We start from the raw sequence: 14457 nt of genomic DNA, 5'->3' as shown, positions 1-14457 counted from the left end.
AGGAAGGAAAAAAATAAGGGAAAGAAGGAGAAAATTAGGAAGAAGGAGGCGGGTGAGCACAGAGGGGAAAATAAAGAAAAAAGAGGAAAGAAGATCAGATGACGTAGGAGTGACAGAGAGAGAGAGAGAGAGAGAGAGAGAGAGAGAGAGAGAGAGAGAGAGGGAAGCAAGAGTATGGCTGATTATTTCACCTCAAACACATGTCCTTACCTAAGCCTAATATCCATCTTGCATTTATCTCACGGATCCATGTGCAATCTGGAACAACTCCACACACCCTCACATTACCTTGCACACCCTCATGGCAGCTTATCCCCGTTCCCCCCCTCTTTCTCTCTCTCTCTCTCTCTCTCTCTCTCCCTCACTCCTACCTCCTCTGATCTTCTTCTTTCCTCTGTCTGTCTGTCTGTCTGTCTCTCTCTCTCTCTCTCTCTCTCTCTCTCTCTCTCTCTCTCTCTCTCAATACATATAATAATGCTTATCCAGAAAACCTCAACATGAATATAAAACAATGCCTTCTTGGATAAAGTGTTATATTCTTCAGTCATTTATACAGTAAGTAGCAAAACTAATCATTCAGTCATCTACCTTGAACAGTCCATTCTTCTGGAACGTCCTTCAAAATTTTCAGGTTCGTTGTAACCGATGTCACATTATTTTTTTTAACTTGTCATATCTTTATTACATATGTTCTTTTTTTTTTTTTTGTTCATGGTATGTACTTATATTAATCTTATATCTGTCACTTATTTGGCAACCCATATGGCAGAATAATTTTACTGGATGTCTACACCTTCTTGGAAGAGTGTCGTCAATGACATGTAGCAACCGCTGATAGCGACAGCCACTTCAGAAAAATCCTGTGCCCAGAGGTAGAGAAATGCATACCAGGGCATAGTTATTGAAAAAGAAGGAAAGACAGAAGGATAAGTGTCACAAAGTCACATTATTCCAACTCCATTTCTACCACTTCTGATTGGTGTTGTCCATCTCACTCTGCTACTTCTTCTTGGCTTGTTCTGCCACACGCTTCAGTTCTGCTTTAATCAATGAAGGGACCATCCATTCGATCATGTACATGTAGAAGCGACGATTGAAAATCTCATCACCAAGAAATTCCTGGAACAAATTACATAAAAAATGTATTAGAACAACGGAAATATGCGCTTCCAATAAGCGTTATTCTTTGCCCTGAAATATCAATTTTATTTGGGTTGGTTTTAGGATTTAGAAAAGAAAAAGTCTCCCTCTTGGCCAACCTTGAGATCTTATACGGCTTAACCCCACTTAACTCAAGCTGTATGTGTTGGAGCGGGACGCCTTCACGTGGAGGCACTAATATGACAAGGCGGTGGATCTGCCTGGTTATACAAACGCTCCACATCTCCCTTCCAATCCCTCAAAAGGAGAATGGCGAACTGAAGGAGAAGGGCAGCTTCAGTCTACAGTCCATTGGAATCACGTTTCAAATGAACCTGGGACTATAATAATGAGTCAATGAATCCACTATAACGTGTTTGCTTTAAGTTAAATCAGTTAACGTTATAGTCTATTAAAACATCCCTATCATTAGACGAGGCTATTTGTACTTCCCAAGAATGTGACGTATGAGGGCAGTGTCACACGTACCTGAAGACCGTGTGGCCAGTAGCCCGAGGTACGACCAGAGTGGCTGAGGGTGGCCAGGGCACTGGTCACGTAGGTTTTGGTGGTGGCCACAAAGAAGCCTGTGAATAAACGATAGTTAATTAGGAAACTCTACAATGAAATAGTCTTAATTATTTCACTGTGCTATGAGTTCTGGCCCTGATGAGGAGCGTACACGATGTAACGCTGTGCATTCTGGTTGGAGCAGCTGCAGTGTTCACCCGGGAGCCAAACGTCCCCATATTTCCCTGCACCATGCCATGGGAAGGGCCCTGTCCAAACCTTGTGAGGAGATGTCTACCACAAGGGCGAGACGGATCCGTACACGGTATATGCTCTGTATTGTACCTGTAGATGGTCCTACAGAAGCAGTTGTTTACCTGTGGTCTGCTCGGCCAAACAGACCGGTGTTAAATCACAGCAATAACAAGTATAGAGTCAGGCTGGGTGTAATTAATAACTAAGGAGAACACGGCATGACGGTTGTGATAAACTTTGGAGTTTGATGAAGTACCAAGCAATCCCATATTCTTGCACTACCTATTAACCTATACTATGAAACTATTTGGGTGAAAGTCTGTGCACTCTACCGAATTTTGCCTTTAACCGAGCACATGTGAGGATTAGACATGATTAGCATCCATTAATGAGAGAGTGACCAATTCATCTATATGACATATTTGTTTTCTGGTCCAGACATTAAAGGCGAGAGTGCCCAGTTGCTCTGCCTTGAGTGGCATTAAGTGAACAGTAAATCCCAGCCTTTCCTCAGAATTCATCCTTTATGTGCCACATTGGACTCCTTAACCCACCTGACCTTCAGACAGCATTACCAGTATAAAATGAAATGACTTACTTGGTTTACTCATCTGTTCTGCGTATCTCGTCATGTGGGTAATGACAGCGCCTGGTCTGAGGGTCTGCACAGTGATGGCAGATCCACGGAGCTCCCAAAACAGCGATTCAGAGAAGAAATCCAGAAATGCCTGAAAGTGAGAGCAAACATATGTCGCATTTTGTTACATCTGCCACTACCGCCATAACTTGTCTCTGAACAGTGCTTTATTACAGGCATTTAAAAATTAAATCTGTCTCTGAACACACTGTAATGTGCCTGAGTATTGTCATATTTACTAGGTTTAGTAAACACTTGACGATACATATAACCAAAGGCACAACATTTCTCATCTATTTAAACTCCCATGACATCAAGCCACAATATACTACAGCGCCGTCTGCTGCTGCAGGATCGTGATGTCTCTCTACTGTAGTCCTAAGAAACGTATGCAACACATTGTGACTGACCGTTGATGGACATGATATGGCATCATTTCCTACACAGTTGCGTAAATATTAACCTGTGCCTTCATGAAATCCTTACCTTACGAGGTTCATATGGTAATTGAGCTCATTCTGTCTCATGCTGGGGGCTCCAGTGCATACGACAATTATAATTTCTATGTAATAAGACGTACGATGGTGTTCCCACCTTAGTTGCGGAATAGACGCCCAAATATGGCATTGGGCAGCTGGATGGTAATGAGGCGACATTGATGATGGCGCCGCGTCCTCTGGCCAGCATGCCGGGCAACACCAGCTGCGTCATGGCCATCACGGACGCCACGTTGACGTTGATGTGGCTCCACGCCTCATCCTCCCTGAACTCCACAAACTTGTTGGGAGGAACGGAAACCATCCCAACGTTGTTCACTGGGGAGGCAAGGAACAATGTGACATATTTCTAGGTGACATGGGAGGCTTTGTACCGTCTCATTCTTTGTGATTTGTTTCCATCTTACCACGAACTTCTTGGGAAAAACGAACACCATCCCAATGTTGTTGATAAGGCGGGGAGAGACGGTGAAAGGGAAATAAGTTGTTAATAAGTAATTCGTATTTTATATATGCAATTCATTCGTAGCTATTAGTGCCATAGTGAGAGGATATTGAGCTTTGAAAAAAGTGGAATTGATTATGCATTTGTTGAGAGAAGCACGTGTGTGTGTGTGTGTGTGTGTGTGTGTGTGTGTGTGTGTGTGTGTGTGTGTGTGTGTTTTACTATCTCTAACGTCACAAAAGGATTCTCTGATCACGTGATGTTATTATATGAAGGGAAGTTGAACGAATTCTAGGCGAAAAAGATTTAAGAGGCTGCTGAAAGCAAAAGAATATAAACTCAAAAAGTAAAAATAAATAATAAGATGCACTAAATAAATTAAACAAAAGATAGAAAAACAAATAACGTTAACGAATTAGGAAGAAATGAACTCAAAAAAATATGTGAAAAAAAAATATGCAGAAAATGTTTCATTGGAATGCTAGCTATCGAAGACGGTGTAGAGAATATTGAAACAAGGAAGTTGGAAGCTCATTGGAGGAAGTAAGGAAGAAATGGGTGACGTGTATGTGAATTTGAGGTTACTGGCAAGAAGGAGCGGTTTTACTGAAGGTAATGAATGTACGTCTGTTTGTGTGTCAACTCTCTTAAATCGGATTACCTAATTTTTTCATTTCATTCTTGCTGCCCTGAGACCGTTTATGGGGACGGGTTATCAGCAATCTCAGTTAACCCCTTCATAACCCCATGTCTTTCCCCAAACTGCATAAAACCGCTTGAAGGTGGGAAAAAATGCGTCTTGGAGTGAAAAGGATAAAGCAAAGGGTGACACAGGATAATGTTTATGTTTGTTAGTTGAGGGTGTTTTAAAAAAATTTGTAGTTTTCTTCAGAGATGTCGCAGCGCCATTTCCCCAGCGATTAATTTACACATTGCACTTTGAAAAGTCTCTTACTATTGGTAGTGATCCAAGTCAAGTCGAAATGAAAGACATATACAGTATATACAAGAAAACAGCAAGATGGAATATGGAACAAAAATCGCTAAGGAACAGGCACTCAGACACTACGAATTCTCCTTTGCCAACAAGTCCTTGGCCTCACCCAGGATGCCGATGTTCTTACCCTCCACGTGGCGGGCGATATCCTGGTAAATAACTCTGCCGTGGCTGAAGTCCACCTGTACAATCTCCGTCTCCACACCTGGCCACTCTTCCCCTGGTGAAGTGGTGAAATATTTCTAAATAAAAATTTTCACTATATAGTCGGGTTTTCATACAGTGTAGACTTTTTTTGTACGTGACACACTGTGTGTGTGTATGTACGTGTGTGTGTGTGTGTGTGTGTGTGTGTGTGTGTGTGTGTGTGTGTGTGTGTGTGTGTGTGTGTGTGTGTGTGTGTGTGTGTGTGTGTGTGTGTGTGTGTGTGTGCGAGCGCGCGCGTTTGTTTTAGCAAGAAAATACCATATAAAGCTAAATGAACTTACTGCCAGTCACATATACTGAAGGCCACGGGAAATCCTGTAACCATAGAGGTAGGAGTAGGTAAAGGCGGCATATGGGATTAACCAAGGGTAGGTCAGAGTGAGGCCAACAGCCCTGACTCGACCAACATGGCGGCGACCTCTTTGACAGCTGTCTGACTTGGTTCCGCTGACCAGGCGGGAGTGTTTTCTTAGTTGCAAACAGAAAAAAATATGTTTTATCTTTATTTATTTATTTATCTATTTTTGCATACTAACCTACAAACTATAATTCACTCTAAAGATACTCAACGGTGAAATGTAATGGATGGGTCAGATTTCTTATCTCCTCTTTCATTACACCCAAATGCGGCACAGGAGGTGGGCATTTTTGGAGACTTAGGTTATTTGATGGTGAGATACAACTTAGGACAGAACGTCTCACACCCACAGCTGAACTACAACTAAAACCAGAGGTAGAATGAAGTCTACTTTGTTTCTGGCATTCTCCCTGAGGAATACCAGGTGGACACACAGCTGGAGGTATTAAAGGCTTAATAATCTCGTGGCCACACCCACGGAGGTAGGATTAGAACTCTTACCTCTATGGGCACAGCCATAGAGATAGGAGTGCACAGCAATCTTCTTCAAGTCAGGTAGGTGTTGCCGTGACCTCTTGACTTGACCAATATGGCCGTTTGACAGTTCTCTGGCTTCACCGGAGCCTTCTCACGCCGACTCTACCCTATTCCTACCTCTATTCCTGTAACTATAGTTGCGGCGCACGAGTCTGAGGTTGTCATTATCGTACCCTGGCAACCATCCATTCAAAAGTGCGTCCGAGTTCTTATCATATTCTACACGAATCATATCATTATGCACGAATATATTATACATGAATATTATTATACACGAACATATATACACGAATCACTTGTGTCTCATGTTATACACGAAATCAGATGCACGCTTGAAAGCCAGGTTGCCAGGGCACGATAATAACCTCAGAGTCGCGCGCCACGACTAAAGAAGCAGAAAAGATAGTGTAACATACATTATTTTCAGCATTTTCTGTTAGTTATGCAGTCAAGCAGAGAATATTTCAGGACCTATGGATGAGTTGCTTGACACTATTAAGTTTGTGGATGTTACACACACACACACACACACACACACACACACACACACACACACACACACACACTCACTTACAAATAAGCTGCTTAACGTTGTTGATTTTGTGGGTGTTACACACACACACACACACACACACACACACACACACACACTGATAAGCTGTTTGACGTTGTTCAGTTTGTCTTTGTTGCGAGCGATAAGGAGGATATTCATGCCCCGTTGTGCCAGCTGCCTCGCGTACTCCTTCCCGATGCCGTCCGTGCACCCCGTCACCACTGTACACACAAAGTGTAATGTAAGGAATAAGGTACTAACGACATATTGATAAGCATTTTCAGGTTCTCATCATATGTGTAGAAGTAAGTAGAGGTCATACACACACTAAAGGCTTTACAACAAATAAACACTTTTCTGTTTCCCCCTATCACAGTGAAACTTGGTGTTGAAAAAGGGTCGAGGAGAGAGTGACTGGCTCATTCCCTTCCATTGCTATCATGAGAGTATGCAGGTCTCGTTCCTTTTTTCAATGTGTGGTCTGTGTTACGTGAATCCCACCTCACTTCAGCAAATTAAATGCACCGTAACAATAGTTCTGTTATGAAACCACATGCCTCTGCGTTCTGATGGAAAGACTTCACAGTGTAGAAAGGGCAAATGAGTGACTAAGAAATCGCTCTTGAAATGCCAAAAAAAGCTTAAGTGAACAGAATAGACCTAGTAACTTCTCTTATCGTCTTCCTTCACCTCTCTCTCTCTCTCTCTCTCTCTCTCTCTCTCTCTCTCTCTCTCTCTCTCTCTCTCTCGACACGCAGCACCTGTTCGACTACACACTCTCAAATTGAAGGATAACGGTTATTCTAGAATTCTTCGGCCAGCTTACGAACTCAGTCTTTAAAACGCAATTCCTTTTCATTGGAAAAATGGAAAATTTTACTGATTCTTTCTTTCTGCATAAAGGTTAAGTGTTGTATGTTCGGATGACGTAATTCATCATATCGACTTTATTTGGCACAGTGTTTTAGTATATTCTTCAATTTTACTTTTAACTGATCACAGCAGCATTGAGTTATATTGTTCGTGTCAATAGTATAATTGTTATTATTATTATTATTATTATTATTATTATTATTATCATTGTTGTTGTTGTTGTTGTTGTTCTTTTTGTTATTATTGTTATTGTCATTATTATCATTCTTTACGAAGAGGTAAATTGCTCGTATTCGCTCAGTTTCAAAGCTATGGTCAATGGCCATCATACTTGCCCATCTGAGTCCCATAGGTAGTGGCTATATATGACTTAGTACCATCCAGTTCCCAGTACTGGTTTTCCTGTTACATTCAAAAGCCCTTAAAAATAATGTATTCGTGGATTTTCAGAAACTGCTAAAGGTACAGACTTGAAATGTTTGTGGAAATAGCCAAGGTCGGGGAGCAGGTCTGGAACGACTCTGGGCCCATTTAGGCAAGGAGTTTCTGAGAATCCCCGGAGATTCATCGATAGTAGTTTGGGCTCCGCCATTTTTGCTATGAGAGTATTTTGTTGCTCTCTCTTTCACCCAATGCGTTTCTTACTCTTCTAGGGAGGCCCAACTACACTAGCTCTTCACTTCGAAGTGCTCACCATATAAAGGGCGTTGAAATCACCAGATCTAGCCATACCTTGTCAGGTGGTGAGTTACTGAAATTGCCAATGGCTATTTCCATATCCTAGTTATCCATCCATCCATCCATCCATCATCCAATCTTATTATTATCATTATTATTATTATTATATGCTGAGCAGGACCCACCTGCCCATTTGCCACCATACTTGATAGGCAAGTTGTCGTTGCTCAGCCGCACCAACACAAACTTTCGCAGCGCCGCCACGACGTCCAGCACGATATACAGCACCCACCTGGCCACCCACACCAGCCCGAGGAAGGTGAGAACATCCTGAAGCCCCATACTTCCTGAGGACACTGACGCTGCACCACAACTGACCGTCCACCAGTCTGTGCACTCAGTGACTGACGCAATATCCTTGCATCTCAGCATGACAAGGCAAGATGGACCGCCCACAACAATCATGAGCTTATCTGAGCTGTAACTTGATCTTTCTCCACACACTTCTTACATATATGTGTGATTTGGTAGTTTATATCATTCTACCTATGTACTTATGTATCTCTGTGTGTACACACACACACACACACACACACACACACACACACACACACACACTTGTATAAATCACTGGGTCACTTTATATATCTATCTTACTACTGCTACAAAGGGAATTGAAACTCATATTATTCCTGGTTCTGATAATTAGCCAGAGAGTCAAACATGGCTTCTTCTAACGGGGTAAGAAAATCGACCCTTTAAATAAAAATAAAAAGGTAAAAAATAAAAAACTATTAACTATGATAGATAAATGTTTTTAGCAGGGTGCGCTAACAATTATGATAGTGGACTAAAACTCTGCTAGAAAATAATCAAATATTTTGGACACAAAAATAATAAAATGTCAGCAACAATGGATGGGCATGTTATTAAACAGCGTCAAATGCATAAACTGAATCTTATGAACCCCCGGACTTTGAGAAACAAATTAATGCATTGATGTTGGCACACATCCAGCCACCCAGTCCCTCACACACACACACACACACACACACACACACACACACACACACACACACACACACACACACACACACACACAATTTTATCTTTTACCCTATAGCATAACCAACCATTTTTTATCTGATTGCAAATAGGCACAACATAAAAAATGTTAAAACTGATGGACATAAAAAAGAAGCCTATTGAAAATAATGCTGTATTTTGTGTGGGAGTGAGAAAGTAATTACAATGAACTCTGTATTTAGGATGCAAAGAAAAAAAGTTACACCATATATAAAAACTAACTATACTTATCTTACTATAACTTGGCCTAAAACTGATATCTATCCATCTTAAATGGTCAGCTGTAAAAATAGATTAGCAGTAGAATACTGTATGATGCCAGTCACGAAGAAACTCTGTGAAAAAGGATGAAAAGCCATTGTAGCCTAATATCTTCCGCTCTCCTCTCAAATCAAATGAAAAAAGCAGAAAGAGAATGAGGAAAATTTGGCCAATTTAATGTAATAAGCGTATACTAAAAAGAAAATTGTACTTACAGTAAAAAGTGATTTTTGTTGCAAACACAAATAATTGTCTCGAATAACTATTATGTAAAAAATAAAAAATCAATTTAAGATTCACCTTAGATATGAAAATTCAGTTCGGTCATATGAAGATCCCATCCGTGTCTCCCGAAAAGAGATGTAGTGGACCGCAGGGGAAGGGTAACTTTAGCCTGCAGTCCACCGGGTTCACGTTCAGAGGAGCCTGTGGCCACAATATAAAAAGCAGCAGCAAAAACATAAAAAAAAACATTAACAGTAACTAGAACAATAAGCAGTAATTTTGATGACAGTGCTGTTGCTGTTATTGTTCTTTTTCAGCATGTAGTAGAGGTAATAGGTGCTGCTTTTGCTTGTCGCCCTTTTTCAGTAGGTAGTAGTGGTGACAGAGTCCTACTGTTGCTTGTTGCTCTTGTTCAGTAGATAACAGAGGTAACAGAGTGCTACTGCTGCTCGTTGCACTTCTTCAGTAGATAACAGAGGTAACAGAGTGCTACTGATGCTGTGCTCTTCTTCAGTAGATAACAGAGGTAACAGAGTGCTACTGCTGCTTGTTGCACTTCTTCAGTATGACGCAATGCCACAAGTCCGCCATCCACATCGTAGCCATAGTTGGAAGAGATGGTTCGAGACAAATGCCTAAAGAAGAGTATTATCTGTCTTCACTGACACTTTCTAAATCGTGTGTTATATACATACAATTATACGGAAAAAGCTAAGAATACATTGCAATCCTATTTAGTGGTGTGCGTACGGAAAAGACTAAGAATTTGGTAGCTTTATCCATCTGCATATATTACGCTGTTTTTCGTTTACCAAGTTCGTTTACCTTAACTTGGTACAGATTATCGCCCTTTTCCAGTTTATTTTACTCAGTGACAGTAAAATGCAATACTAGGGCTCTGTATCCTTTCCGCAAGACTTCTTCGTGACTCGAATCACATTCTAGTGCTAATCTATTGCTACAACTCAGTATTCAAGATTGAGAGATGACAATTTTAGGCCAAGATAAAGTGAAAAGAGTACAGAAAGTTACCAGGATGCCGTGTGGCCAGAAACCCGTGGTACGTCCAGCGTGGCCAAGGGTGGGCAGGGCACTGGACACAAACGTCTAGGTGGATGGAACGTGCCAGTATGTGGGGGACATCAAACTCTACAGCTCTATGTTTTCATCTGAGGGACCTGGGCCACTCTCACAACTTAACTTCAGAAGCTGAGGTTAAATGAAAGGTGATGATAGTTATGAGTTCAGAGGCACAAATTAACTCTCCCTCGTGCCAGAATATCAACCAGTCCAAAGAAGTCCACCATCTCATACTACAACAAACCAGTGTCCCCGAGTTAATACATCAACTTAAAGCTTTCTTTCCGTCTTTTATCGTAGAATAATCACAGTGACAAGGGACCATCTAGAGGGGCATCAGTATCATCACCAAGCACCCGCTATTCATGTATATCTGTCAGTCTATCTATCTATCTATCTATTTATCTTTCTAACTATATATGTAACATCTGGAGGGCCGTCACCATCGTCAACGAAATCCTGCATTTAAAATATTTATTTTTTAGATAAGTAACACCTGCAGGACTGATCTCTGATGACGATATTTCTCTTGGCATAACTTGAATCAAAAGTTCATCCTGATATTTTACATATATGTCACGCTCGTGTATCTTCTTATTCATTCAATATTATTTAACAATTAAACATCTTTCTTTAAAAACAAGTCTGGAGCCTAACAACTTTATGAGACTCTTCAAAAGATTGGATATAACTTAATGCCAAAAGACGGCAAATATTTTCAGCCTAGAATGTTAGTGGACTCAAACGTTTCATTTAAACTGTTTACTGAAACCACCCTTAATTCACCGATTGCTTCCTTTTTTTTTTTTTTTTTTTTAGTTTATACATTCCGGATGGCTTTCAATATTTTCCTGCATGAGTATTATTGATTGATATAAGTTATTAGCACAGAAAATGATCCATACTACATACGAGTAACGAAGAGAGGATTAGATGATGACCCACTGGTTTTCGATCTGTAGTGAGAGAAGTTGGTCATGTTAATTGAGATGTATGACGGCCTGATGGTCTGCACGGTGATGCCAGTACCTCCACATTCCACGGACAAGGACTCGGAGAAAAAGTCCACGAACACCAAAAAAGAAAAAAAAAGAAAACCAAAGATGAAACAGTTATAGCCACAGCCTGTAAATACTGTCCTTTTATGTTACATTTTGCTACTACATCCTAGTGATATTGCTACCCTGTGTTGCATGTTGCATAAATGAGCGGAGCAGTATAAGAAAAGCTGAATTGTCTTCTCGACTCCACCTTGGACGCGGAACAGATTCCAAGATACGGCCCTGGACAGGAAGAGGTAACGAAGGCAATGTTGATGATGGACCCCTGACCCCTGGCCACCATCTTGGCCAACATCAGCTGTGTCATGGCCACCGCCGGAGCCACATTGATATTGTCGTGATTCCATGTATCCTCTTCACTTACATCCATGAACTTTTTGGGTAGATAAAGAGCAACACCGACACTGTTCACTGCAACAGAAGAGAGAAATATTGGCGGCTATGGATGCCAGTGTGAAGCCATGAAGTACTGAGTGAGTTGTAAAGAAAGTCTGCAATTGAAAAACTCAGTATAGCCGACTAGAAATAACAATATGAATGTTGGTATAAAATAAAAAGAAAACAGTGTGTTACTAATGTTAGAATTCAGTAGACTGCATTACAGTAGAAATAATTATCCAGAATGCCAATATCTTTCTCCGTGAGGTGGGCAGCGATCTTCGGGTACACATCTCTGCCGTGGCTGAAGTCCACCTGTACAATCTCAGTCTCCACACCTGGCGACTATTCCTCTAGTGGAAAATAACATGTCAGAGCAGATGTGGATCCAGGGAAAGGTTGATGGGGCTTCGTCTTACTATGCCATTGCAAGAGAGGCATTAATAGCTTTCACTTTAACTAAAATGATATTCTATTCAAATTAAGTTCCATCTGATCTTTCGCCATGGCTGAAGATATAGGTCTCATGCTTTAATACCAGTTGACTTTGTGAAAACACTTCCTTGTTTACCCAGCTAACAATGCACTGCTTGGTAGAATGCTCATTTCATAGCTACAGGTGCTGTGAGATTCACCCAATCAAGTTTTTCTTGTTGCTTAACCTTGGTCTGTCTGGAGGAGCAGCCCGATGACCATAGGTAAGCAACCGCTTCTGGGGAGCCGTCTTAGGGATATAGCACACACACACACACACACACACACACACACACACACACACACACACACACACACACACACACACACACACACACACACACACACACACACACACACACGCACACACACATACAAATAGCTACTCACTAATGAGCTGACTGACGTTGTTGAGATTGTTGATGTTGCGAGCGATGAAGATGTTTATGCCTCGTCTGGCCAGCTGCCTCGCGTACTTCTTCCCGATGCCGTCCGTGCACCCCATCACCACTGTACACACACCAAATAGGGCATAGGAGGCTTCTTTGCACCTCTTCCTTAGCAATTTACTTTGCATATTACACCTTTTCATTTTTCCCCTGACGAGGCTTCTTAGCTCCATTTCCTTAGCCTTTTATTTAACATATTGTTCTTTAATTATTATCTTTCATGTCACTTGTGTGGCTTTTATGTGGATTATATGCATCTACAACTAACGAGAAAACACAGCGCATATGCAGAGTAAACGTAAAGGAAGAAGTGCTACGAAACCTAGTCACCACTGCTCACACACAACAGTTTTAAAAATGGCAGTACACTGCCACAAAGGGGAAAAACATATCATCACGCCACAGCAGTTTAAATACATCAGGAGAATATCAGTGAAGGTTAGTAAACATTAATATGCTCATCAGTATAAAGAATACAACCTTTTGACCTATCTTCATTACAATGCTGTTCCCTGAGTTCGAGGTCGAGAGGAAAGTGCACGAAAAGAGGGTCGAGTCTACATGGACCTGACAGCTAGTAAAGATGTGATAGGAGAATGAGGCAGCAGTGGGGGCGTTAGCACCACACATCTTGCAGGGCATGTCAGCAGCCCAAGGTCTACTGAGTATTCTCATTAGGCTTTGAGTACCCCAGGCAAATACGAGGGATGGCCACATTACATCATAGGATGCTGGTGGGTGATTGTCGTAGGTAAATATCACTCAACGTTATTTATCATAGTGATGGATGGTGACGCTGGTAGAACGTTCAGCATCAGTATGCCCACCTCCTGAAGGAATCTCTGGACAGCTGCTTTGGACACAAGAGGGCGAATAGGAGGGAGAGGGAGGTTGCAGGCAAGGACATCAACCTGGATGTATAAGATATGACCAACATGGGCTGGAATCCAGCCTGATTAAGATAAAATACAGTTCTACCACAACACGACTGGCTCAACAGAAAACTGGTGTAAAGCTACACTACAAGAGTGTGACTGAATCTATCGCATTACTAATCTAAAGCTTAGCGTGATGAGAATGTAGGGGCTTGCACTGAATGGTGAAGAAAGAATTTTAATGGTGAAATGTGGATTCACATCTACTAGCGTACCTCGACATGGAGGGAGTTTGGTCTTCGATTATCAGATGCATGATTCCCTCGTTACCTCTTGTGATGTCGTCTGGAGATGGAAGATTTGCTGGTTCGTCCCGGAGTTTGGCTGATGTTGATCAGGAATCTACTAGCAGGCATCTCAACTGACTTAACTGAAGAGAATGTGTCGAGGTCCTGTACACCAAGCAACGAACCCATTTCTCCGTAACAAACATTCCCAAACTCTTCTGCTGAGACCATGGATACTCCCTGAAAGTTGTTCTTTTGTGCCGTCACAGGTCATTTCCTCTCTCGCTTTGAGTCTAAGGATTTGTGTGTTGTCATCCTCAATACAAAAAAAAAAAAAATGACGATTTTTTTTTTTTTCTCGCAATAATTTTTGATGGTGGTAGGCTGTGAATCATTCCGCTTGTTCAAAATTCTCTTTCTTGGCACAGTCTTATGAACAGACTGGAGGCATATTTGGAGTAACTCCTGGATCGATGTGGAACGCAAATATTTCCAAATATTCTCCATCATCGCTCAATGGCACTTCAGCGCTTTGGCATAGGATCCTCCTTTACCATACTTATCCACTCCTCAGACGATCCTAAATTTTCTTGA

At 41.5% G+C, this 14457-nt stretch overlaps 2 protein-coding genes across 2 annotated transcripts; both read right to left on the bottom strand.

Annotated features, from left to right (window-relative positions):
- Positions 1-999: 999 nt before the first annotated feature.
- On the bottom strand, positions 1000-8029 carry LOC145410083 (hydroxysteroid dehydrogenase-like protein 1). Its single transcript, XM_080280291.1, has 7 exons — positions 7873-8029; positions 6235-6357; positions 4588-4701; positions 3137-3357; positions 2504-2633; positions 1630-1727; positions 1000-1119 (listed from the first exon to the last, which is right to left on the bottom strand). Exons 1-7 carry the CDS (start codon positions 8027-8029, stop codon positions 1000-1002), a joined length of 963 nt encoding a protein of 320 aa, XP_080136417.1.
- A 2379-nt stretch (positions 8030-10408) lies between these two features.
- Positions 10409-12757, bottom strand: LOC145410082 (inactive hydroxysteroid dehydrogenase-like protein 1). Its single transcript, XM_080280290.1, has 3 exons — positions 12643-12757; positions 11591-11811; positions 10409-10468 (listed from the first exon to the last, which is right to left on the bottom strand). Exons 1-3 carry the CDS (start codon positions 12755-12757, stop codon positions 10409-10411), a joined length of 396 nt encoding a protein of 131 aa, XP_080136416.1.
- Between the last annotated feature and the right edge of the window lie 1700 nt (positions 12758-14457).

Source organism: Coenobita brevimanus, chromosome 84, assembly GCF_032717465.1.
Source record: "Coenobita brevimanus isolate Jiangsu-jjx chromosome 84, ASM3271746v2, whole genome shotgun sequence".
Taxonomy (NCBI): domain Eukaryota; kingdom Metazoa; phylum Arthropoda; class Malacostraca; order Decapoda; family Coenobitidae; genus Coenobita; species Coenobita brevimanus.
The sequence above is the reverse complement of the archived record's forward strand: the minus strand, read 5'-3'. Positions and strand labels throughout refer to the sequence as shown.

Excerpts from the sequence above, each read along its gene's own strand:
- LOC145410083 (XM_080280291.1), bottom strand. The coding sequence starts at position 8,029 with ATGGGGCTTCAGGATGTTCTCACCTTCCTCGGGCTGGTGTGGGTGGCC. Across the intron at positions 4,702-6,234 it reads CAACGTCAAACAGCTTATCA|GGGAAGAGTGGCCAGGTGTG; the intron begins GTGTGTGTGTGT and ends CCACTTCACCAG. Across the intron at positions 3,358-4,587 it reads TAAGAACATCGGCATCCTGG|TGAACAACGTTGGGATGGTT; the intron begins GTGAGGCCAAGG and ends TTGCCTCCCCAG.
- LOC145410082 (XM_080280290.1), bottom strand. The coding sequence starts at position 12,757 with ATGGGGTGCACGGACGGCATCGGGAAGAAGTACGCGAGGCAGCTGGCC. Across the intron at positions 11,812-12,642 it reads CAACGTCAGTCAGCTCATTA|TGAACAGTGTCGGTGTTGCT; the intron begins GTGAGTAGCTAT and ends CTTCTGTTGCAG. Across the intron at positions 10,469-11,590 it reads GAATCTGTTCCGCGTCCAAG|CTTCTGAAGTTAAGTTGTGA; the intron begins GTGGAGTCGAGA and ends ATTTAACCTCAG.